This window comes from Grammomys surdaster, unplaced genomic scaffold (assembly GCF_004785775.1).
Source record: "Grammomys surdaster isolate TR1022 unplaced genomic scaffold, NIH_TR_1.0 63, whole genome shotgun sequence".
NCBI classification, from domain to species: domain Eukaryota; kingdom Metazoa; phylum Chordata; class Mammalia; order Rodentia; family Muridae; genus Grammomys; species Grammomys surdaster.
In genome coordinates, this window is record NW_021604565.1 from 24,127,794 (window position 1) to 24,155,460 (window position 27,667).

The following is a 27,667-nucleotide window of genomic DNA, read 5'->3' on the forward strand; positions in this document are numbered from 1 at the left end:
CACACACACACACACACACACACACACACACACACACACACACACAAATGTGCCCTTTCTTCTAAGCTACTGATTGCTCCACTTCATTGCTGATAATAATCTTGGTTATCAACTCACTGCACAGGCATCTCCAAAACACTGGACTCCCGCTACAACTATGTTCAACTTTCTCTAGTAGCTTCTACTAGCCTCTCTTTATGGTACCAAGCCTCATCTTGTCTGTATGACTCTGTCAGTCCTGGTAGTGAATTGTCTTAGGGTTTCTATTACTGCTATAAACACCATAACTGAAATGCTAGTTGGGGAGGAAAGGGTTTATTGTGCCTATATGCCTACATTTTATCACTGAAGGAAGCCAGGAGAGACACTCAAACAGAGTAGGAACCTGGAAGCAGGAATTGATGCAGAAGCCATGAAGGACTGCTTCTTACTGGCTTGTTCACATGAATTGCTCAGCCCGATTCTGGTAGAATCCAAGACCACCAGCCCTGGGTTGGTACTACTCATAATGGGCTAACTAAATGCTTTACAGTTGGATTTTCATAGAAGCATTTTCTTTATTCAGGTTCCTTCCTTTCATGTAACTCTAGCTTATGTCAAGTTGACATAAGACTAGCAGACACAGACAAAAAGGACAGTGATGCCCTGGGAACAACTTTAATAGACCTTCTCAGGAACAGCCTTGTCTTGGCAAGTGATGTGTTCTTCAAGAGAAGAGTTGATAAAAACTGGTTCCAACATCTGCCAGAGGATTTTTATTTGAGGTCTGTCATTGTCTTTATTCTCATGTCTGCTACAAGAGGCCTTCATGCCTCCATTAAGGTGAAAAGAAGCTCTGATTCTTTATAGCTCTTCAGGGATCCCTCCCTGTTGGATCTCCTAACTGGACAGCATCATATGTAGGGTATTAGTTCCCCTGTGCTTCTACTCTCCTTTTAATGTCTGTTTTCACCTAATATAAGCTTTGATTTAATTGAGAATCTGCAATTACTGACATTGAAAGTCATTGTCCCCAATTGCTTCTTGATCAATCAATAAAGATGCCAGTAGCCAATACCTGGACAGAAAAAAAGCCGAGGGATTTTCAAGTTCCACAAACTAGGAGAGAGGAAGAGGAGGAGAATCGAGATACTTGGAGGAGATAGAACAGACTCAGAGGTGCAGAGGAGATCTTCCCAAATGTAGAATGAAAGAGAAAGCGGCCCATGGAAGGACAGCCTGAAAGTATCTTAGACAACAAGACCAATGGGCTTCATAGAAGGTATCCAGGCAACTGAGCAGAGGACAGATTTAGAGATGTTGGGCTAAGAATAAAGGTAACCGAGGAACTAAGCTGAAGGGGGATTTAGAGCTATTGAGTTAGGTAAAGGTAAGGGAACATTAGCCTCAGAAGGTTTAGAAGAACCCAGCTGCAGAGCCAGTAAGGCAAGATAAAAATGAGCTAATGTATGTGTATCTTTCATCCGCAGATCCGAGATAGCTCCTGAGTGGGTGCACACCTGCGACTTGCCAGGAGCTCAAAGCAGTGTAGCCAAAACCTTTCCAGATATTCCTTTCTGTAAAAGCTATTCCTTCCCGTTTAATCTTTAGTCCTCCTTGAGTACGACCTATGATTCTTTTCCCATGATGAATAAACACTTTGGACATGCAAGATCTGTCTTCTTCCTCAAAGACCACCATGGGGGAACCCTTCATTCCCCCCACATCTCAAGTCATCCTATTCCCAACTCTGTAAAGGTTCCCAGCAGAGTCTGTTTGGTGCTCAAGAGATAGAGAACTAAACTTTCCATCCCAGCCCTCACCTTTTCTTACCAGGAGAAACATGGGCTGGGATCATTATCTTATGCTACCTTTCTTTCAACTCTCCTGAACAACTTGTCAGCTTCACAGGGCCTCAGCATGGCAAAGGGGAGAAAGGAGTGTATGCTAGTGCCTCTGTGTTTTGCCTCCTGTAGCAGCATCTTGAGACTCCAGTGGTGAGGCAGAAACACAGAACTACAGGCTCATATACAAGTTTCTTCTAAAGTCTTTTGTTCCATTGTGAAATACCATGAGACAGAATTCTTATGCATCAAGTTTGCACTAGAAGAGTCCATTATGTTCAACTTTCAATAAACTAAGTTTTATGAAGTACTTAGTACTAAACTCTTCCACAGTCCAATCAACAGATACATAAAAATGAGGTCCACAATTACAGAGATAATACCTCCCACATGCTAGATATCAAAATGAAAGAAGAAGTTTTGGGGGAAGGGCTCAGAAAGAGCACTCCTGGTCACCAACTCTGATGAGTTTAGTTCTATACCTGAGACAAGTAGTGGAAATAGAGAATCTACTCTTTCAGGATCTTCTTTATATGAGACGTGTTACAGAGACATTACACACACAGACACACACACACAGTCACACACATGCAAACACACACACACACAGTCACATGCATGCACACACACATAGTCACACACATGCATACACACAACACTAAAATAAATACATATATTGTTTAAAATATCCAAAGATAAGAAATATAAATATTTGAAAATATGCAAGAGGGTAGCCGTTTTATGTTGTTGGTAGAAATATGGTGGTACAATTTTAAAAAAATAAAGGTATTTTTAAAATTTAATTATTAAAGCTAGAACTACTATGTGATCCTACAATCCAATTCTCATAAGTGCAGCAGATTTAAATTACAAACTTATAAATATATCTTTATTCTCATGTTCAATTGTCAAAACATGTAAATAACCTAACAATTTTATATTGATCAATGAAAGAGAAAGGAAACTATAGCAACACATAGATGTATACAGTGGAATAGCATTCCACTTTATAAATGTCTTTCAATTTGAAGAGGGACCTATTAACTAACATTGTTGAGCTAAGCACCCACTATTGAGTACATTTAAGCATATGAATCTATTTCAAAGAGCACTTTTATAAAGATTTGTTTGCTTGTATACTTATATAACTATTAACAATCATTTAGTTGAACATAAAGATTGTGAATCCTATGGATCTGAACTGAAAATAAAAACATTAATTTTTCCTTGATCTGTCCTCACATTCTGATATCCAACTGGAATCAATCCATGCCTTTTGAAGAGTTCTAAGATGACGTTCATATTATCAATTGGTCTAGGAGATAAGGCCTAAAATTATAATTACTAATTCCAGAAAGTTATTACAATGAAGAACCAAAAAACATTTATTTCCCATGTAAGTGACCATTTAACTTCAGCTTACTGCTCTTTTCAAGTATGTACGGTATACATGTTTACATCAACATGGTATACTTGTCTATTTGTTTTCATTTATGGTATTATTTCATAGTATTATGTATTCCCTTGGCTTTCTAATGAGCCAATCACACATATGAAGCAATGAGTTTGTTATTTCAGTGAAAGTATCTCTTAGAATACTTCAGCAATCTTCCTATCCAAAGGATCCAAGTTTACTCTAGTCAATTTAACAATAATAGATTGAAGACTGGATTGCAATCAAAATTAGAAAATGTTTTGTTTCACATGGCTTAAAAACACTAATAATCTATATAAAAAAATTAGGTACCTAGTAAATGAGTGACTGAGTGGTCTATACCACATTAGTGATATCTATTACAACAGGTCATGGTCATATCCTGAAGAACTTGGACACATATTTAGTGGAAGGCTTTTCCTTCATTTTACCTGTGATTCTTGCAACACGTATGCAACAAAGTGAACCTAATCTCAAATAAAACTAAGCAAAAAATTAATTTGAAATTAATTCATACATTTCAGATAATGAGTTATCACTTGAAGTTTGAACATTTAAAGTCTTAAACATGTTCTATGACATTAGCATGGAAATTCCTTCCTATGGACTCAACTGCAATGTAAATATGACTACAAAGCAATTTTCTTCCAATTTATCTCTGTATAATATAAAAAAAATAAAGGTTAATATACAAATACTCAATGCCCAACAACACGATAAGAATGGATTCATGTTTGTTTATTTGCTAGTATATTGAAATATTTAGTACTAACACTGGAATATTATCATATATAGTAGTTTGAAAAGAATACCCTATTATTTATGAAATTTCATAATCACTCAATAGAAAGGAGACCTGTTCACTTCACAAAATTGAAAAAAAGAACCCTGATACAACCAATTAATTTAAATTACTTAAACAGTTTAGAACTTCTTTGATTTTCAAAGCTAAATCAACCATTGTTGAATTCTAGCATATGATGACGGTTCTGAATGGTTCATTTTCTGATGCTAATGGGATTTTTTGAGTTCTTAAAAAAGAATTTGTGATGATTTTATCTTATGAATTTGTGTAGTGTTCCTATTAATATCTGCTACCTTCCAAGTTTATCAAGATAATTATCCTTAAAAAGAAGATAATCATCCTACTTCTACAGAAGCCAATCTCCGTTAACATTATTCAACAAGAGATCATAGCTTTCTGTGGCCAATGACTATTTAGTTCTCTAGTTCTCTGGTTTGAATACAGATTGCCTTTCTGTGTATGTGCATGTAGGCATGTGTGTGTGTGTGTGTGTGTGTGTGTGTGTGTGTGTGTGTGTGTGTGGTATGGTGTGGTGTGGTGTAGTGTATTAGGGTGTGAATGTGCAAATGTCTGTCTGTGTATGTGTATGAATGTGGAGGCCAGAGGTTAACCTCATCAGGTGTCTCTATGGCTTTTTATCTTATTTTTGAGGACTCTCCCTACCACGATCTGGTACTTAGTATTTTGGATAGATTTCCTAGTGCACTGCCCTTGAAGATATTCCTACTTTCACCTCCCCACTACTACGATTATATGTATCCATCATTTTTCATGACTTTTATGTTGGGTGCTCACAATATAATTCAAGTTCTCATGTTCGTGCTGCAAGCACTTTACATACTGACCAATCTCACCAAGCCCTAAATTTGAAATTGTACTGGTAGTAGCTATTCTTCTTGAATTATATCAAATGTTGTGAGGAACACACTTTAGAAATAGTTAAAAAAAAATAAATAAATCCAGAAAGTGTCTTAGAGTCTACAGACTTGGTTTCATAGATAGCACAAGTCTTAGACTGTGGAATTTTCTTTATTGATTTATGTAGAAAGTTTATGTCACATAGACATTTCTCTAACGTAAATGTAGAAAAATCACAAACAGGTCTGAACAAGCATTATTTTCAACCAAAATTTTGATGAGATTATTAATCCTAAAATTATAGCTGGTTTATACGGCATGTTATGACAAAAGGAATGATTGTGCCAGATGCTATATCCATCCTTCATTTTCAATCTTTTCTCTCTCTCTTCTTTTTACAGAAAATTAACTAGTTACACTAGGTCACTCTGTACATCATCCTGCTTCAGGAATTGTTTAGATAAAACCAAATGCCATATAATAGTTGTGGCGTAATCAGTGTCCGTCTCGTTCGATTTGTGAGCATTTAGATTATTAGAGCCATGTAAGTAACTTGATTTTAGTCATTCCGAGGGGATAAATAATATGGTAAATAAGGGGTAGTAAAACAATGTCTGCATGTTCAAATTAAATTTAAAAAAATCTGTGTTGAACTGATTTTATCTGATTCTATTGACAATATCTATTAGAATATGTAATGTGAACACAGACCCTATATGATAAAATGTATAGTGTGATGAAAGAGGTATTTTGTGAACAGGTTTAGGGTCTTTATAGCCCTGGAGAATACTCTATCTTACTGCAATTCCTTATTAATGAAAACATTTCCCGTAATTAAATAGAACTATTCAAATAACAATAAAAAACTCCTTGTTTAAGAAAATGTCTTTTCTTGATAATTTATCTGTTTATTCAGGTATTAGAGAAAAATTAGTTAAAAAAAACATGTAGTTTGCCTAATGTCAAAACATACTGGCTAAAAACATCATGCTATTTTTCTTTTTCGTAGACAAGTGCTACAAATTTTAGAACATTGTGCCTTTCCAATACCTCATAGTTCTAAAACTATATTAGGGTCTGGAGACATGGATCTACGTTTAAGAATAAATACTATCAGAAGAGCAGAATTAAGACTTAGGCACCCATTCTGGAAGGCTCAAAAATGCCCACATCTACAATTTCATATAATCCAATGTGCACTTTGAGCAACTATACACTCAAATACACACACACACACACACACACGATATATCTTTAAAATGTTTATAATTTATTCCTCATGTCAGGCATATGCCTCCTACTTTGCCGGAGAATTTCTGAAATACAATAATTACTAAGTATATGCTCAATACTTTTGTAAAAAAAAATAGAGTGGCTAAATTAACATGAGCTATTTATCTTCCATGCAAAGTCCGGATTTCTACTTAGCCTGAAAGCAGATAAAATTTCTCAATATTTCTACAGCAGCTGACCTTTCTAGGGGACATTTTGTACTTATGTAATTAGTACAACATTCAAATTAGCCTTTGATAGTGTTTAACTCAACAAATTAATGATGCTTTAACACTAATATCAACTATCCTCATTAGAGAGACAGGATAACCTAGTGAAGGGCACAGGAAATGCCTGAGGTTAAGTTCCATCTCTACAACAGAATGTCATACAAAGTTAGACAGCTCTCTGACACACATAAAATAGTCTTTATCCAGGATACCTTCTGAATCATGATATTCAACATTGTGAAATAACATATAAGGTAGGGGGTAAGCCGTGGGCATTTAGTAAGTGGCAGCTATTATATGGCAAGGTAACTTAATCACCATCAAGTAGATGCTCATATCTTTACAGTATATCTTGAGGATAGAGTCTCTTTTAGACCCCGCCAGTAAGATTCATGGGAAGAGCTCATTCTTGATACTATCAACTGCTAAAAGTGTTTCATTTTCCTTAGTACTTTTTTTCCATTATATATGTCTCAGAAGAACAATATATCACTGCAATAGTAATAACTTGTTTGATTACTAGGTGAACTAATCTTAAATACATACTTAATAAAAGTATACAAATTGTAATTGAGGTACCTAAATTAACTTGGCATTTAATCTAGTTCCTTTATATACTTTCCAGTCAGTCTTTGTCATCAATGTCTAATGGAGAAAAATCAACTTAGACATTCTGGATGCAATGTCCAGTATATGATGCTTTGTAACATGGATGTGATAGTTAGCTCTTCTGGAGATGCATGAGAACTGTTCACTCCATTGGAAGAGTAGAGAAAATGTTTCCAGGAGGAAAATCCAAGTCAGAGGAAAGGAAAGTGGAAATATGAAGTGGGTGTCTTAGCTGGGGTTTATTCCATCCTACAGCTTGTAGTCCACCATCCAAAGATGTCATTGCAGGAATTGATACAGATGATATGGAGGAGTGACACTTGCTAGCTTGTTTCCCCATAAGTAGGTCAGCCTGTTTTCTTATGCTATCCAGGACCACCTACCCGCCCATTACATTCTATCAATAATCAAGCAATGGCTCGGAGGCTTACCCACAGATAGTCTTGTGCGATAAATTTTTTAATTGAGAATCTCTTCGCAAATGACACTACTGTGGATGAAACTGACATAGAACTAGACAGCATACTAACAGGGTTGAGCTTGAAACATAGCATAGCAGAAAAACTCCTTCTTCAGTTTGTGATATATAAAGTGTGAGACAAGAAATATGAGAAAAAAGGCCTGAGGTGCAAGCATAAAATTGATCCCTTAAGAACTTTGAACCTCTTGTGTGATGAGCAGAAAATGATAAGATTTTAGAGATGTGAGCAGTATGTACTTGTTCTTTATTTAGTCCCTTCACCAACAAATTTAGTCTGGATTTAAGTAAAAACAGGACAGAGTAAGAGATGTTGAAGTCTCATGCTGTGCTAGCAATATAGGAATGGAAGAGTAGACAGTCTCAAGATATTTGTACTTCAGATAATGATGATTTTAGCCATGTTTTCTTTTGGGTATTTGTAAATGTGGAATTCCAATATATAATTTTTGTGTCAAAATATTATTTTGTCAAATTATATTACTTATAAATGTCAAAATAATATAACATAACAGTATATTTCAAAAACTGCATCGAAATTTTTAATAGTTATACTAAGCCATCTATATTATAAAAAATACCAAAAAATATAACTTTTGTGAAATTCTTAATATCAAATGTAAAAGACTTAAAGCATAAAAATGCAAATCTATTATTTATTTATTTGGAAGTATCCTCACTTTAGAAGGAATAATCTCTTACACACTCAAAACTTATATACCGTAATGCTATTCTTAGATATTTTGTTACATAAGATATATCCCAAAGAGCTTGCCTAGATCATTAATAATAAGAAGTGCTAGCTCAGGGAATTCTCTAAGATTCATCCATTTTGCTTTTGCATCAGGTTAATAGCTTCAATTCTTATAAGGGCTCATATTTTTCTGACAGAAGAGAAGAAAAATCTAGGGACAGAAAAAAATACTGAAGGGATGATACAAGCTTTTAGCTTCCTTATACTTTACAATGCCCTTTCTATCTATGCACTGGTTTTCCTCTGTAGGGGATTGGAGCATGAAACAATGCCAGACTGAATAAGACACTCTGAATGCTTCACTGAAGGGACAATGCTGTATAAAATGAAAATCTATATCACAAAGGTACAAAATGTTGGATCTTTTTCATAAGTCATGCATGGCTAACTCCTGCAGGATAAAATGTAAATGTCACAATATACATCAATGATCAACTTAAAATTTCAAATATTTCCTGAAGAAATTATTCTGATTATCAGAGGATATTATGCATATTTTTATATAATTAATGTAATTTATTTTTAAATGATTTTGAACAAAAGAGTGTGTAGTTATTACATTGAATTGTATTTTTTTCCAGCATTATCCATTACTAATAATGGATTTGTTCTGAGTGGGCTCTATTTCCATCTACTTGCACTTAAAGGTATATCTATTTATCTAATAATAGTTATATACTGACTATTGACTAGTGACTATTATTATTAGTTACTAATAATGGATTTAATCTGAGTGGGCTCTATTTCCATCTACTTGCATTTAAAGGTATATCTATTTATCTAACCTCTTTCACCTACCTATCTAAATATCTATTTATTTATCTGTATGCATCTATTTTTAAATAAAGAAGCTTTAACTTCTAAGTGGAACTTGTATTCCACTTAGAGTATTTTCTTCAAAGTGTTATTATATATTTCTGTGTTCTTTTGTGTTTTATTTAAAGCCTAGCTCCAAACCCTGAGGATAAGAAGTTGTCTTTTTTAAAACATGTTGTAGACTGAGATTGTTGGACTTTTGACATATAAAGTTGGATTTATTAAACCATGATTAATAAAATGAAAGATACATGGAATCATTCATGCTAGCTGTTGAGCAAGAGGGATCATCACAAACTGAGCATCTAACAGGCTTATATGAAAGCAGTCATAACTGAAATAGGAAGAGTGAACAGTAGTGTTTCTGCAGATGTTATTCCATTCCAATCTTGTATCACAAAATATGGGTGGCAAGGTTGTTAGGTCAAAAGAGGCTGGAATTCAAAGATAATAGTCAATGCAAAGAAAAGACAAAATATTGGTGTGCATGTTGGAGATGTTTATCCTGTTTGATCTGGCTGTGTGGAGTAATCATATCTCCCAAGTTACTTTCCATATTGCTAGCCCAAATAACAAAAGTGGGAGTAGGAGAAAGGATTCTGGGTTGACCAGAAAACATTTTCTCAGGATGTTAAGTAAGTGGTCATTGACTCAAAGGGTGCCTTTAAAATAACATTTCCTTTCCATACTGTAATGTTTTGGCTTCAGGAAGTACAAGTCAAAAATTTTCCCCTGTTTATTCTCAGACTCTATAGGTGGAAGCCTACCTGCTGGTGATGTCGATGAATCATCACCAGAGCATCCTCCCAAGAGTATGGAAAGTTCTGAACTGAGTGAGTTTCTGTGCAGCAAGAAGCTAAGCTCTCCTATTGTTGAAGATAATGAAGCTCACTGTACTGTTGTTACAGGGTAATGGTGCTAGTGATCACAGTAGTGGTCTAGTAGCTGCAGAATTAGTAATCATTGTATTTAACTTAGTTGTCTTATGTGCTCTTTGCTTCAGGCTGAATTCATTACATGGATTTTCCCACATCACCCTTCCCAGAGTGCAGGATAAGTGTGCTATTATTTTTACCTGACTATGAAGCAGAAGTCTATCTGTAGTGGATGATCCATTAAATAGCTATGAGATATGTTTATTAGTATGCCATTAAGAATATTTTATGGATATATTTTACAACCCAAGAAAACTATATCAAAAATAGAACCAGAAAAAATAGTATATAACAGCATTATTCCCAAGGCAAGCCTAATATGAAATTCTGTCTTCAAGATTAAGTTAAATCTGAAATTGCCAAGTGCTATAGAGATGGTTAACGTCTCATGCTGTGGATAAATTCTCACATTACTTCACTTTTAAGATGTTAAACTGATCTAAATCTAACAAATTCAATTGAAATATATAACATTGAACTTTTTTATGGAATGAACCAAGTAGTGTGTGTGTGTGTGTGTGTGTGTGTGTGTGTGTGTGTGTGTGTGTGAGAGAGAGAGAGAGAGAGAGAGAGAGAGAGAGAGAGAGAGAGAGAGAAGAAAGAGATAAGTTTCTTCTGTTTGCTTCTTTTCTTCTTTTCTGATATGTTTGTAGTTTTCTCTTATTTTATTTTACTATTATCCCTCAGAAGTCTGTTGTTTTCTAGCAAGAGACAAGAATGAGATGGATACAGGAGGAGAGGAGATGGGGAGAAACTAAGAGGACTAGAGGGAAGGAAAGCCATATCAGTATACACTGTATGAAAAACAAATTTAATAGAAAAATTGAAATCAATGAAATGTATTCTAAATATTTTTCATCTATGAACTATGTTTCAAAATTATCTGTGATTTCATTTATAAAAATTATCATCAGGTAAATGTTAGATACCTCTTTATGATATTGATAGACAGTGCTAGAGACAGAGCTAATGTTAAACAATATCTGTTAAATATTTTCTCTTTAAAATTGATGCATTGATGCTTACATAATTAAGAGGCGAGGCCATTAAGATGTAAGCAGATCATTAAGGTTCTACCTTTGTGAATAGCAGTGAGTCTCTTGAAATAAATTAAGTAGCATTAAGCTCCCTTCCATTTTACATCTGGTCAAGAGAAAACATGATGGTCCTACTCTGTGGACATGGTATAAATTTATGCTACATTAGAAATAGAGTAGCAGCCCTTAAGAAAGCGAGATGTGTAGATCTGGGACTAGAGGACCTCAACAATTATGAGAATTATTTTTATTCTTTATTGTTTAACCATATTCAAATACTCTTGGAAAGCAGCACAGAATAGAGCAAGATACACACACACACACACACACACACACACACACTCAAACAGGGACATACAAGCAAACAGATGCCGTTTGAAAACTGACACTAAGAGTTGTTCAAATATTATAAACAACAACATTCTTAAGTCATTAATTAATTCAATGTAAGGGGTTAGCCTTTCAGTTAGAAAGTACATTAACTAAGTGATCTGCCTCATAGGCAAACCCTTAGCTTCTGTACCATCTTGGGAAACAGTGTTTATGTTCGTAAATTAACTACCTGTATTGTGTCACTATTTCCTCTAAATTTATACATTTCCTCCCAAATGGAATGTAGAAACCCATAAAACACATTAAGTAAATGAAGCCTACAAAGCTCCAGAAACTCAGAAACTTTTTAGCTTCATAATGCCTCTAACCAAGTTTAAACAGGTACTGAGAATGGAAACTCTCTCGTGGAGCTGTCAGTAGGTTAGACAAGGATTATCAGACATAGACGTTTCATGAGTGTATCCATACACACTTGATGAAATCACTTTCTGGTTGATAATTTCCTTCAAACCACTCATGCTTTTGTATATAAACCCTCACCTATGTTTCTATAAGTTACTCTAATGAACTCAAAGATCCCTTCAGGTAGGGTTGGTTAGATTTTGTTTTGTTTTGATTTCAAATGTTATCAATGCCCTATCTAAGGTGAATTTATATAAAATCTCCATGTAAAAAGGAAATAATACAATTATCACCCTAAATCTTTGAGAATTATTTTTACCAATTGTTTGTATTGAACTACTTTTAAACATTTTTGGTAGACATATAATCATTTCAATACTTCCTTACATACCTCCATACAATATGTTTAATAATGAACACGTGTTAAAATTTTTGTGTATGCCATTTTACATATTTTTACTCAAAATGGTCTCCTCTTTTTATCATTACTGAGAATAAAATCTGATTAATTTATTATTATTATTTGAGATGATAAATGGGACTTACTCTTTAATTCATAAATGTGTCAAATATATGGTTAAGTTTGTAGCTCTTAAACATATGTTTTCCAAATATTATTTTAGTTCAATCAGCCATCAAATAGTTTTACATTTCTTTGTTATGTGTAGGATACAAAATCAAATAAGACACAGTGTATCCATGAAATCAAAAAGTAACAGAGAAGTGTGGGTAAATAAGCACAATATTGTACAATACACGATAAGTAGATACATGGGTAAACAAGAAAGATTGCAATGACATTTTGGATATTGCCTGTGTTTGCTATTTTGCTGCCTTCTCTCTTCTTACCCAAGATGTCTACTAAAAGTGCTGCTTACATACAGAATCTTCTGCTTGGATAAAGTACTAGGATTCAATTTTACCGTGACAAGATCTTTGCTGCACTCTTATACATCAGAGGGACGCCCATGAGTGTTTCTAGTCCTTTTACTTGAATTAGTGAAAGTTAGCTTTTTCTTCTTAGGAACTTGCATTTGTTTAAATGTACCAGAACTATTTGTATGCAAATCTAAGTAGATCACAGATAAAGTGCAGGAGTTACATAGAGTATTAATGTTTTTCATAGCTGCCTTTCCTTTTAGAAGGCTTACACTAACAGAGACTGTGGCAACATGCACAGGGTCTAGAGGGTTCTGCAGAACAATAAGGTCCTAGTGCTGAGAAGAGATGTGAACACAATCCACAACCCTAACCAAGAAACTAGATTCAACTGATAACGGTTAGGAAATGAAGAATTATTTTTCTCTACCTGTGCCTCATGTGGATTTAAATCATTCTTCAGGGAGGTTCCATGCCCATCAGTAGATGGCCAACAAAGACTAGATGGCATCTTTGGAAGTTCTTTGTCTTATAACACTTCAAGCTTTTTATTTTTTTATTTTTTTAGTTTATAACCTTATGTATATTTGTTAGGGCTTCAAGATTTGTGTTTTTATAGGATTCGCATGTGTAGGAAGTCATGTGTGTTTCTTGTGCTTTTTTCTTTCGTGGCTCTTTTTCTTCTGTTTATGTTTGTTATTTCATATTTGGTTGGTTTTAGTTTTATCTTATTTTATTAAAAAATTTAGATACCAGTTTGTTTTCTAAGGTGAGACTGAAAGAGAGTTCACTTGGATTTGAGGGGACATAGGAAGGATCTCCAAGATGTTAGAAGGAAAAAATAATCAGAATATATTGTAGAAATAATAATCAGAAAAAATAATCAGAATATTGTAGAAAAATATCCATTTTCCAAAAGAAAAACAGGACTCACAGTTGTTAGTGATAGAACTAGAGAGAGAGTGAGTGGAATGTTTTGATATGTAGATGATTAAGAGATATTTAATTCTGTCCTTTCATAAATGAAACCATTTGAAAGGAGATTAGGAGTTTTAGTCTAAGATCTGTCTGTGTCAAATTTTATTTTTGACCTAAACAAGTATTATTTATTCTTGATGGGCAGAGATGGTCAATTGAAACCATTTCCCCACAAATATGCTTGCTTTAGAACTTCCTGGACCAGCCTGGAGAGATGGCTCAGTGATTAAGAGCATTGACTGTTCTTCCATCTGTAATGGGGTCTGATGCCTTCTTCTGGTGTGTCTGGTGGCATATTCATATGCATATAATAAATAAATAAGTCTTTTTTCTTTAAAAAAAAAAGAACTTCCTGGGCCTGTTGTTATTTTTTTCATGTGAAGACCTCAGCTGGACTACTGACCTGCTTTGGACTATGAGTTTATTCTCATGAGAAAATAAGTGTATAAGGCATTGTAGGCTAAATTGTTAACATAGCAATTGATATAATTTCTTTCATAAAGCCATGTAATATTAAAATTATTATCTCTTTGCCTCAGCCATTGGCTCCCTAGATGCACAATTAGTTGATATTCTAAAGGAGAACAAAAAGTGTGAATGAAAGAAAACATTAGCATGTTTTAGGGATGTTGATTGTGTGAAATGAATCTACTGGATTTAGACTTGGATATGTGGAAATAAAGGGGAATGGAAAATGAGGTGCTAATACTGAAAAAATAGTGACTTTTTAAGGTAAGCACTGACAATCCTAAGGAGGTAAAGAGAATTTCAGGATGGAATAAAGAGGCCCAGGAAAGAGAATGTTTCAAAATGAAAGTGTCCTGTAATACTTAATTAATCACTCTACAATATGCTTGTCTTTCATTAGATAACTTTATTCAAGTATATATTATATTACATTATGAAACATGTTTTATATGTAATATAATTTTAAACTTACCACAGATTATCTTTTTGTTTTCCTATATTCTAGCTAATTGTATTTATTTTCCTAATTAAATATTGTCATATCTTCCCCTATTCCCCTCAAGCATTTCCTCTCATGTCTCTCACATTAGATCCCTTCATAATTTCATGTCTTTTGTTATTGTTTTTGTCCTTTTAATAACCCACTGAGCCCAATTATGGATGCCATATGTTCACAGGTGTGAAGCCATCCACTGTAGCATGGAAAGCCTATGAGAATGAATAATATAAAAAAAATGGTTTGTTCTGCCCTAGGAGCTATCAAGTAGCAACTTAGTTCTTCATTAAAGGATGAAACCTGAAGATCATTCAGCCTATCTGTTGCTATCTTTTTCGGTTTACATGCCATAACTACATGGTAAGACCTCTTTACTAAAGATACTTTGACTGTAGAATATAAAGGAATCAATCTCAAACTGACCAGGAAACTTTCACTCTGCTGGCTTTCATATGCTTAAATGTGTTCTAAGCAGGTTACCGAAGGGGAAAAAAAAATATATCAATGGTTTTACCCAGTCCCAGATTTCATAGTCATGATATCAACCTGCCAGCAAGACTTGACACTAGTACAATATTGAGATTGCTATTGTAGAATGATAGGTTACATTTTTCTCCCAGAGGTGAAGAATATCTTTAATCTTTTTCCAGAGATGATATTTCTAACAACCAACTGTAATATTTTCATTTATTACTATTATTGTTCATTGACATTTGTTTGCATTTAAATAGCCATTCATTGTACCTCACAATGTAAATATTACTAAAGGAAGCACTTAATACGAAATATAGGTACCATTGGTTTGGATTGACTATAGACTAGTTAAGGGATTGTTGTTTTGATATGAATCAGTAAGGAAATAGAAAATAAACTGTCAGTATTTATTCCTCTAAGTGGTATAAAGTATTCTAGACACACTTTTTAGTCAAGTTTGCATTCTTAGGCATATTTATTTGCTTTCAGATTTCTATCCATATATATAAATATATACACATATATGTGTATGTGTGCATATATATCTATATCTGTACCTGTATCTGTTTCTGTATCTATATCCATATATATATATATATATATATATATATATATATATATATATATAAATCTACACATCATAATTACTCTTTAAGTATTATATCCTGGTATCTTTCCTTTTAATGAAATATTGAATTCCTTCCTCGTGTGACCATTTGATCTATGTACTATTGTAGCAAACACTGTCATGGCAGCAGATACTACCAATGATTGATCCAGAGTTCCTTGTATGTCCCTTGCTCTCTATTTTAATACTTCTTCATCTCTCTTTCTTTATTTAATTTTTTACTGGATATTTTATTTACTTACATTTCAGATGTTATTCCTTTTCCCCATTTCTCACCCTCCCTAGAAAACTCCTATTCCATCCCCTGTCCTCCCGCTTCTATGAGGGGTTGCCCCAACCCATCCACTTATTTCTACATTCCTGCCATTGAATTCTCCCACACTGAGGCATCCAGCCTTCATGGGACCAAGGACCTCCTCTCCCACCAATACTGGCAAGGCCATTCTCCACTACATATACAGCTGGAGCCATGGGTCCCTCTATATGTGTTCCCAGATTGGATGTTGAGACCCTGAAAGCTCTGGTTGGTTGATACCGTTGCTCTATCCATAGGGCCAGAAGCCTCTTCAGCTACTTCAGTCTTCTCTCTAACTCCTTCATTGGGGAATTTGTGATCAGTTCAATGGTTAGATGTGCCATCCACTTCTTTATTTGTCAGGCTCTGGAAGAGCCTCTCTGGAGTTAGCTGTACCAGGTTCTGTCAGTATACACTTCCTTGCATCAACAACAGCATCTGCTTTTGGTGACTGCACGTGGGTTGGATCCCCAGGTGGGGCAGTCTCCAGACAGTCCCTCCTTCAGTCTCTGCACTTTACTTTGTCTTCATATTTACTCCCGTGGGTATTTTGTTACTCCTTCTAAGAAGGACCAAAGCACCCACACTTTGGTCTTCCTTATTCTTGAGCTTCATGTTTTCTCTGAGTTGTATCTTGTGTATTACGAGCTTTGGGGCTAGTATCTACTTATGAGTGAGTGCATACTATGTGTGTCCTTTTCTGATTGGTTACCTCACTCAGGATATTTTCGAGTTCCATCCGTTTGCCTAAGAATGTCATGAATTCATCGTTTTTAATAGCTGAGTAGTACTCCATTGTGTAAATGTACCACAATTTTTGTGTCCATTCTTCTGTTGAAGGACATCGGGGGTTGTTCCAGCTTCTGGCTATTATAAATAAGGCTGCTATGAACATAGTGGAACATCTGTCCTTGTTATTATATATTGGAACATTTTTTTGGGTATACGCCCAGAATTGGTATAGGTGGGTTCTCAGGTAATACTATGCCTAATTTTCTGAGGACTCGCCAGACTGATTTCCAGAGTGGTTGTACTAGCTTGCAATCCCACAAAAAATGGAGGAGTGTTCCTATTCATCTACATCCTCGCCAGCATCTGCTGTTAACTGAGTTTTTGATCTTAGCCATTCTAACTTGCGTGAAGGGGAATCAGGGTTGTTTTTATTTACATTTCCAACTGATGGCTAAGGATGTTGAACATTTCTTTAGGTGCTTCTTGACCATTCGAGGTTCCTCTGTTGAGAATTCTTTGTTTAGCTCTGTATGCCATTTTTAAATAGCGTTATTTGATTGTCTGGAGTCTCATTTCTTGAATTCTTTGTATATATTGGATATTAGCCCTCTATAGGATGTATGATTCGTAAAGATCTTTCCTCAATCTGTTGGTTGCCGTTTTGTCCTATTGACATTGTCCTTTGCACCTTTTCATATCTCAAATGCATTTGCTTCTAAATGACTTCAACCATAAGCTTTCTAGGGACTAATGTTGCTCCTCATGATACACTTAGACAACATATAGGGACATAATTGGATAAAGCCTAACTGATGATTGTGGAATGCAGAAGTACAAAATTTTACCTTTCTCCTCTGACTTGTAACAGAATCTTGGGTGTACGTTATACTTCATGGCAAGGCTTCACTGCTTATATTTTGCTTATAGTTGTAATTTTGCTTGTTGTTAAGATTTCCTGCTTTTTCTACTACCTTTATATTTCCACTTAGAGTGCTTGAATAAAATACTTACATGCAATTGTCTCTTGGCTATGCTTTGGAATCAAAATTATGACATCTGTAGTGGGTAGAAAATTGACCTTGTTCAATAGATCTGTGTCATAGATCTGGCACTGATATTTGAACAGTCCTAAATTCTCTAAATTTCGACAGAAAGAATCAGTGGTTTTATAAGTATTGAGGGTGAAATGAAGCATCAGAACCTCAATTTCAATGATGGGCATGTGACACATACTTCCCTATGAACAGGGTTATGAGAAAGTCAAGGGTACATTCAAATCTTTGATGCCTTTGTAGTGAAGGGAACTGAATGATAATATATTGTTGTTCTATAGAAAACCAATCTGCTTCATTTTTGTTAACAGGAATGTGATTTAGTTATGTTTCCTCATCTAAAATAGATATTTATTGCATTCTTTTAATATAAAAAATAATGGAATGGTATGCCTAGACAGATTTTTCTCTACAATATTAATTTATTCTCATTTCACTAAATTTCAGATTTGGGTATGTTTCCATGATAACATATATCACCCAAACATCAAACCATTGTATGTGTCAGGATAATGTAAAACCTATAATAACATTTTATCAGAACTGCATGAAAAATTCAATAATTTTTTCTATGGTAGACCTAAGGAACAGAATATTATAGATTAAGTATCATTTAATCAAATACAAATATTGCCAGCATTTATTTGTGAACCAGTATAAATGGAACGAAAATATATACTATCCACTGTGTCCTCTAGACTTATAATATTTCCCTGTGAAATTGTGTCACTAATTAAAACAGAAAAGATTATCGGATCCAATTTAGAGACATTTGAATGTGAGGAGACTAAAAACAAGAAACTAAAAATTTAGTTATCTATAGTACTGAGAATTCAACTATTCTTTCTATGAGTTCCTGTCTGTTTAAACTTAAATTAGCTAAAGTTCTTGTCATAGGATAAACATTCTCATCAATATCTACTGTCATTAACTTTCATATTCTCAACTTGGATTGTAAAATAAAATAAAGTAAAATAAATGCATTTTCTGCCTTGTTTCAATTTATAAATACTTTAAATACAATTTCTTCAAAGTCTTACATAATTAACTCATTCTACTGACATCACAAATTAAAAACTTGTAAATCAGAAAAGTAAAGAATTATTTTTATTTAAAGAGGCTAGACTTTATATTCTGGTTGAAATTAATTTATATACTACTCTACATGTCATGAGTTTGAACACCGACATACAGAAAACAAATAAATAAAGGATAAATGGTTGATAATCAGGGAGATAGCATATTTCTCCGAGTTTGCTCCTGAGATAAAAGAAACTATGTCTGCTCCAAACATTTCCATGTGAACATTCTTTCTCTCCTTTGTTCTATACAACTCTCAACCAGTATTTAAAAATCTGGAATTTTCTATGCTGATTTTCCAATTTATTTGTATGAAAGTAATGTGACTTTAATTTGTACCACAAAAGTTATATTTGCCTTCTTTATGAAACTTGGAGAGAAAAAAAAGCAAAAAACAAACAAACACTTTTTAAAAGGGATCTCTAATATGACAAACTTGTAAAGGGGAAACTTGAATTGATTTCACACAACGTTAAGTGAGTTTATCATACACAACACAATAACCCAAATCACAACTAATACAATACCACAATAGCACAACTATAAATCAATTGCATGACCAGTGAAGTACCAGTTTTGATACTTTAACTTGCTAGTATAAAGTAAACCTTAAACACACTCAGTAATCAAATCGCAAAACTAAGAGAAATATTCCCTGCTTTATCCTGTGAAATAAACCAGGAAAATATAAAACCACATACCAAGACTGTGATGCTCAGATATTAGGTTGTTTTCCTGATTATGTCATTACTAGGTTTTAATTAATTATGTTTACTTATTTCGGATTTTTACCCAGTTGCTGTTCCCACAAGGCCAGAGGGCAGATTGAATTTCCCTGGAGTTCTAGTTACAAATAATTGTGAGAAAACCAGAGTAGGTAGTAGACCTAAACTCTGGTCTTTGGTAAAAAGCATTGGCTTGTAACTGCTGAACCATTTCTCCAGCTCCTATATTCTATTTGTGAGATTTTAATTGTCATAAAGTTATCACTAGTGGCTACTAATTCAATTGCTTGATCTATTATCATAAGGCATAGACACATATCACATAATTAAATGTAGAATTTTGTATTTTAGGTGAAGCTGTTTTAACAAGGAACTGAAAAGAAATATGCATCTTAACAAGATACCAGTGAAATGAGGCAGCATTGAAAGCTATACTGCTTAGTATTAGCTGTTTTCCATTCTCCTAGCTAATCAGTACCACAAACTTACAAAATGTGTTGATTTTGAATGCAAGACAAAAGAACCAACTGTTTTATACATGATTCAATGATCACACTTATAGTTAGTAACAGCAGCACTCAAGACATAAATTTTTGCAGCAATTTTGATATGTTTCATGATGTAGATTTTATATATACCAGCCATCTATGTACTTCAGATGTATATGATGTGATTGATTTTTATATGATAAAATATAAAAACATATGAACTGAAACTATCAAATGCAGTTATACAAATAGCAGATTTTAAAGAACACATTTACTTGGGATTTATTCCAAACCATGGAGAGTGTGCTAACAGTGTATATTAATAACTGTGGTTCTTAAAGGGTTGTAGGAGTCACTCTATGAAAATAACTCTTTCCAAAATTGTTTTTTAGTCTATGTACTATGACCTGTGAAGTTGAACATGCATTATGTATAGCACATATATAAGAAGGAAAAAAATTAATATAGAAGAATAGTTTTGCAGTGAGGGGTATGCATATATACTATAACTCTCTCTGAATCTCTTTATTTCTGCATCTATCATGGTCTATCTCTTTCATATATATATATGTATATAAAATGTAGTATATTATAATATGATATATATATATATACATATATATATATCTATTGGATGAATATGTAAAATATAATAATCAATTTGATTTAGTGCTTAAAATTATATGGTATATGTCAAATTGAAGATAATTTTATTAATCAAAGTTAGTGCTTATATTTGTTCAGAAATATGAAAAGTTTAGAAGATTATGTTATATAAATACAGAGAAAACTGACAATCTTTGAAATTATAGGAAATTCACTTATGACAGTAATTTAAAATTTCCAAGACTTTTGTGTTCTTGATTTATAAATAGGACCTCATCTTAATAGTATTTCACATGATCGTCATTACTCAAAGCAGTTTTTTCTCAATTAAAGTTACAATGATGTTTTTCATACTTAACAATATAATTAGCTGATGTTTATTTCAGGAATACATACTTATAGCTTTCTACAACATCAGTTATGAGTACATACATTCATACATACATGAATGAATGCATATATATATACATACATATACATATATTCACACATGCATAAACACATAATTCATTATTAAGCAAAGGCAATGCTGACCTTCACTATCTAATCTTACAATCATTACTCAGGTATGCTCATAAGTAGAGGAAACATAATTACTACTCAAATGGGACAAAAAGTTTCTAAAGTTCTGCAAAGTTTATCCATCGCCTTTATAAAGTGTTGAGTCAAGTATTAGATTGTCATCAGAAGTATATCTTCAATTTTTGTTTTCTAAATTACAAATAATTTGGAAAAATTTGTTCATTAAAATTTTAATTTATTATTTGGAATTAAATTACTGACTTAATTTGAATTGATGGAACAATTTTCCTTATGTAGCTGAGGGTCTGATTTACTATTTGTGTCTTTGGTTTTAATTTTTCTCACATTTAATAAAATGCTTTTGTAATTTAGTTCTTTCAATTTTTTAATTCTTCCATCATGATTCTCTAATGACGTAAACAAAGTTGACCAGCAAGGATATTTTTATACAAAATCTGTGGCTCTTAGGGTTATAGTTCAAGAACGTGTTGGATTTTAGAGACATTCTCTTAGACAGTGTTTAGTTTCTTTAACTATTATAAATATATTACAAAGATCTACTAAAAGAACAGATGACTCAACATGTGCTATTTTATTCATTATTCACAATAAAACTCAAAATGCATGCTTTTACTCATCACATTTCTGAGGAAAAAATTGGATTTCAGAGTTTAAACAACCTAAAGTGTTCTGTAAATGATGTATCACTCAGAGATAAGTGATCTAACACATTTTATAGCCTTGATCACTAAGATATTTCTACTCTAAGCACAGAACATATAAGTATCTAAGAAATTGAGAAGAACTTTGAACGTTTAGGACTTAGAATTAACAAATAAATAGACTTTTCAAAGCCAATCAGTGTAGTGAAAGCAAGAGAAAGGATCTAAATTTAGTTCCTCTTTTCCATATTTGATGCTGTACTTTTGTTTGTAGATCAGTGAGTGGTACTAACTACATTACCCATGTTCTGGTCAAACAGAAGAAAATTCAGTCTTTGGAGACATCCAAAATATGGATCAGCTATTGCTTCCGAGCACATTAAACCATTGATGTCTAATAAATTACTGAAATTATTGAAAGTGACAGCAAGGTACAAATGAAAGATATCTATGCATGAAAACATGATATATTTGAAAGGCATGCCAAGTACAAAAACATATCAGGTAAAGAGCCATAATCAACAGCTGTTTTAGGTAAAGAAACCTCAGCTTGCAAACTCCAAACACATATATCAAAAATCATTCAATGATAATTTCGGGATTCATTCATTTACCTGTTAATAACTGGGAGTAGGCACTAGTTTTCAAATTTTTCATTTATATTTCTTATAAATATAAAAATAAAACAGGTAAGTCTTCATTGTGAATTGGTGCTGCACTTACAGGTTTCTGTCCTTTCCTTACCATAACTTCATCATTGTCTTTATGACTATGGTTTTTAAGGGAAGTTACCCTTACCTTATTGGTATTCACTGCAGTGATCACCCATACACATTGTGCATTGCTGTCATACTGGAATGGAAAGTTGGGAGATGTAAAGGTGCCGCTTGGTCCTTGAAGATTAGAGCCACATGTCTTCACTGGAAGAGAAATTGAAATTTCAAGTATGAGTATACACCCTGTGTAATATCACAGCAAGCAAATATCTTTCAATGGGTGTCAAGTTCAAAATTGTACATATATGACTGCATTGAAATGAATATAATTATACATTAATGATATATACTGAAATCAGAGTGTTTGTTACATTCCAAAATTTGAAAACACAATAGTTTGAACATGAGCAAAAAACAAGATATAAATAAAAATATAAAATATATTGAGATATGCTGTATTACAGGAATTACAATGTTTTACATGGCAACAATCCCAACCCTGATAATTCAAATCCTACAAAGGATTGTGATTATAATTGTAAGGTATGATGAATGTCTTCTTTGTCTAAATCCCACTGTTAGACAGGGGCATGTTTACCTCTTATTATTTTAATACAAATCCACAAAGAGAAAGAAGTGAAACCTTGGATTTATTGAGCAATTTAAAAGAAATTCTTTGCTATTTAATACGTATCCAAGGACTCCTAATAAGTTGAGAGATGCCAATATTAAATTGACTCATTTCCTTTTTGTGAAGAAGGCCACAAAGACAAAAGTAATTTTAATAAATTGACACAGAAAGTGGTAATATTTCCTTAATTTTTTACCCGTTTCTTCTTAATAAAAGTGCTAGTGAAGCCACGGACTCTCTTTATTCTCCTATGTACCACAAATTTCCTAGGTGCTAATAACTGCAAATTGGATTTCTTTGCCTTATTTCATTAAAGTCCCAGCATGTTATTCTTTTCTAGCCCGTCAAAAGCAATCAACCACATTTTAAAGTAAGCTGCAACTGAGCACGTACCTCCAGATATACTTATGCTTTAACAGAGTTATCATCGTTGTCATTTTGAAGATCAAGTTATGATAATCCTGGATGTTTGCATGATAAAGCCCCAGTGATTCTTCTAGAAAAGAGCCTAGGAATATTTACACTAACTTATTTCTATAACATAGATGTTCATGTTGGAATTGGCAACATAAAAATAAAGCATCTCTGTCTTTTTTGTGGATTCCTACGTAAAATTTCCTTTAATATACTAGGAATTCTACAAACATTTAATTAGGATTACTTTCATTTAAACATTCTCTAACTTACCCTATACTTCACTTTTGGCCCTAAACATTGCCACAGATCTGGAATGAAATGGTACTTGGATGATGCATCAGGTTTCCTAGTTTGCCTCATCTTCAGGGGCAGGACAATTACGTCAATTTTTCTGAAAATATTAGATAGTCATTATCTATTCTCTAGACAGCAGTTTCTCTCTTCTCTGAAGTGTTCTCTGAATGCTTTACACTAGTCTTTCTAAAATGTATTCTCCATTACCTTACTTAATTGCATGTAAACCTATGTGGCTCTTTCTTACAGGATGAGTTAGAAACTACCTAGCACAGAATTCAAATGATTCCTATAGACTTCTTTTCCAAATACTTGCCCTGTTATTTCTCAAATTCACATTGTTTTCTTGTGGTTGTATTGGCTCTTGTTCTTTCTGGCATGTACCATATCTAAATTTATAATTAGTCTTGGTACTCTCAGTTCTAAAATATTTCTTCTCATGTTGACTTCTAGAAATTATAAACACTTGTGCAAATCCTTGCTGATGTATCATTACTGTCGATAGAAGAAATTCAGAATTTCTCCATGTCAGTTAAGAGATAGTAGTCCTTATACAAAGAATATCACCTGAACAGCACAACTATAAACATGTTCAGTTGTTAGTGACCTGATAGATTCAGTGGCTCCAAAGATGCTGAGAACTGTTAAACTAAGCAAACCAAATACTGTTGTGAGGAATATTTTCTACATAGCAAATGTCTAAAATGATTAATTTTCTGAAATGCATATAAAATTATAATCTTCTAAAGGAAGCTTATTTATCATCTCTGTTATTTGCCTGTGCTGTACATTCCTTAGTATGGGCCACTTGCTAAAGGAACAAATCCGCAAAACCTTTGGCACAGCTTTGAAGCACATCGTAAAATAAAAATGTTAAAAAAATACATTATTTGATACAAACACAAATATTTTCTCTGATGTAGACTTTAATAACCTAAAGGAAAAAAGCTAATGTGATTATAATAGAAAGGTGACAGTGAAAACATGCATTCCATGTCCTAGGTCAAAGTTCTTTACTTAAATGCTACAAAAGAAAGGGAAGGTAGCTTCTAACAATGTCAGCGATGGTAAAATAAGTAAGTAAGTAAGTAAATAAATAAATAAATAAATAAAATTATTAATCAACTCTGTTAAAAGGTTAGCTATGAGTAAATGTTATTTTGTTTGATAAAATTTGATAAAATGCCATTAAAAGAGTAAATATGTGGACTCTCACAATAAGTGATAATATTCAACGTTGTCTGAGAGGGTTTCAGACAAGGCAATCAATTACAGGAGAAAAGATTGAGAGGAATGTACATGTTTAATATTTTGAGAATATTACATTTCGTGGTATACTTTTTTGCCTATTTAATGCTAAGATATCTAACAATATCTATTCTCAGTGTAATACATTGTATTCTGTTGAATGGTCTGGTCTTCTGTGGAAGTCGTTAATCTTTTGTGTGTAGCAAGACCTTTTGGCTGCTGTGCTAAAGGTATGTCTCAGGACTGTGTTTACTAAAAATTTTTAATTTATAATAAGATATCTTAAGACACTGTGAAGTACTACTGCACAACAGGGTGAACACTGATAAAAACTTACTATTATATTTAAAAAATGTAAAATGAAGGACTATTAAAGGCTTCATCCCTGTGAAATATTTTAGACAAAATTGTTTGATCTGATTTAAATTTTACATGACATACACCAATGTGCATATATGACATGCTACCCCATAAATACATAAATTTGTTTCCATGTGCCTGTAAATTATTTTTAGTGAAAATTAATAAATACACTATACAATATACTTTACAAAGAAAGACACTATTTGTTCAAGAAATACACACACACACACACACACACACACACGCACACATCTCCTTCTGAAGATGAATGATTAAGACTATTTAAACCAGTGTCTTGAATCATCAAGAACAGTTTCAACTCTACAATACTTAATTGGACATTTTAGTCTCTGTCTTCACAAAATCCTGATAAACTGTCATGAGTGGAACAAAAATTAGGAAAAATCAAGACATACTTCTTAGTGATATCTGCATAAGAATAAGAGTCTAATGCATGTCTACCATGAAAGAAAGTGCATAAATTATGAATAATGATGAAAGGAAACCAAATCAGAAAAATGGAAACCAAGAAGGGTTGTACAAAAGAAACACAATTAAAATCAGCAAGAAGCAGACTGCCTAGGATGAGTTAAATTTGATTAAAGCCTAATAAATATAATTTCTACTGAAGTTGACAAATACTCATAATTCTTAAAGGTAAAAATAGTAAATAAATTTATTTTTCCTGACTTAATTGTTAATAGTTTAACGTTATCCTAAAAGTCCTGTTTATATATGCTACTTTCCGCTTTATTACTTAGGACATGTTATCTAATATCTAATTCTTTTAAATTTACAGGTACATGTGTGTTTATTTGTATATTTAGATATCTATTCGGTCACTATTGTGTATTAAGATGTTAGAATGCTCTTTAATATTTAACTTTGTGATTCATTTGTCTGACCAGGGCTTTCCTTTCCACACCTCACCAAGTTACTGAAAAAGAGAAAACACAAAACACCCAGGAACAGGTTAATTATACAACCATGAAAATGTTCCAAAGAAAATGCAAAGAATGCCTTCAGGGGATAGATCTGGGAGATTAACTGCAGCCTGGGGAGTCCAATTACAAAACACTACCTGTCAACAAAATCAAAGTTCACAAAAGGAAGATAACCTATGCAATGGTGCAGGGAGACAAAGTAAATAAACTATCTGGATTTTAACCAGCACTTTTGAATAAAATGAAAATTGCATTTATTTCCAATGTATGTGGTGATGAAAATGTTAATATTTTATTACAATTGAATATGCATGTTTTCTTGAATTGTGGGGAAATTGTGTAGTTTACCCCACTGTGGAAACAAGTTTTAGAGTACTTTCAAGCTCTTTTCCTAAAATATTAAGATAGTTTTGCTATCTTTTGTTTGTTTAGTTTGTGATGATATGTAGAATGAATCCTTGGTGACACAACAGTGTGTCATTCCCCCAAATATGGAAATTCCATTTGGAATATTTTGTGCATAACAATAAGCATGATATGTCAAAGTGGTGTATAACATCTTTATAAAGAAAATTATATTTAAAAAAGGAAAAAAATAACCTTAGACATGATTTCAGGATGTGGGTTCAGTGAAGTCATTTTATTATGAGAAACATTGATTTATGGGAATCGTTATTTCTTTTTTATTGGTTATTTTATTTATCTCATCCCCTCTCTCCCCTAATTTTACGAGATTGTTTCCTCATCCACCCACAAACTCCTGCCTCACCTCCCTATCATCACCCTATGCTGGGCATGGAGCCTCCACAGGTCCAAGGGCCTCCCTTGAATTGATGTCAGATAAGGCCACCCTCTGCTATATATATATAGCTGGAGCCATGGGTCCCTCCATGTGTATTCTTTAGTTGGGAGTTTAGTCCTAGGGAGCTCTGGATGGTCTAGTTTGTTAATATTTTTCTTTCTATGGGGTTGCAAAGGCCTTCAGCTCCTCCAGTCCTTCCCTAACTCCTCTGTTGGGGTCCCTGTGCTCAGTCTGGTGGTTGGCTACAAGGATCCACATCTGGGTTGGTCAGAGTCTGGCAGAGCCTCTCAAGGGATAGCTATACAGTTCTCCTGTCAACAAGCGCTTCTTTTCTTCTTTCTTTCTTTCTTTCTTTCTTTCTTTCTTTCTTTCTTTCTTTC

General features: G+C 33.4%; 1 protein-coding gene across 3 annotated transcripts in view; it reads right to left on the reverse strand.

Moving 5' to 3' along the window:
• The window catches only part of Csmd3 (CUB and Sushi multiple domains 3), a 1,130,934-nt gene that overhangs the window by 576,168 nt on the left and 527,099 nt on the right, over nt 1-27,667 (reverse strand). For all 3 annotated transcript variants that reach the window (XM_028765583.1, XM_028765601.1, XM_028765593.1), the window contains one exon: nt 22,671-22,792. In XM_028765583.1, coding sequence (XP_028621416.1) covers nt 22,671-22,792 — 122 coding nt within the window. The remainder of the gene's footprint in view (nt 1-22,670; nt 22,793-27,667) is intronic.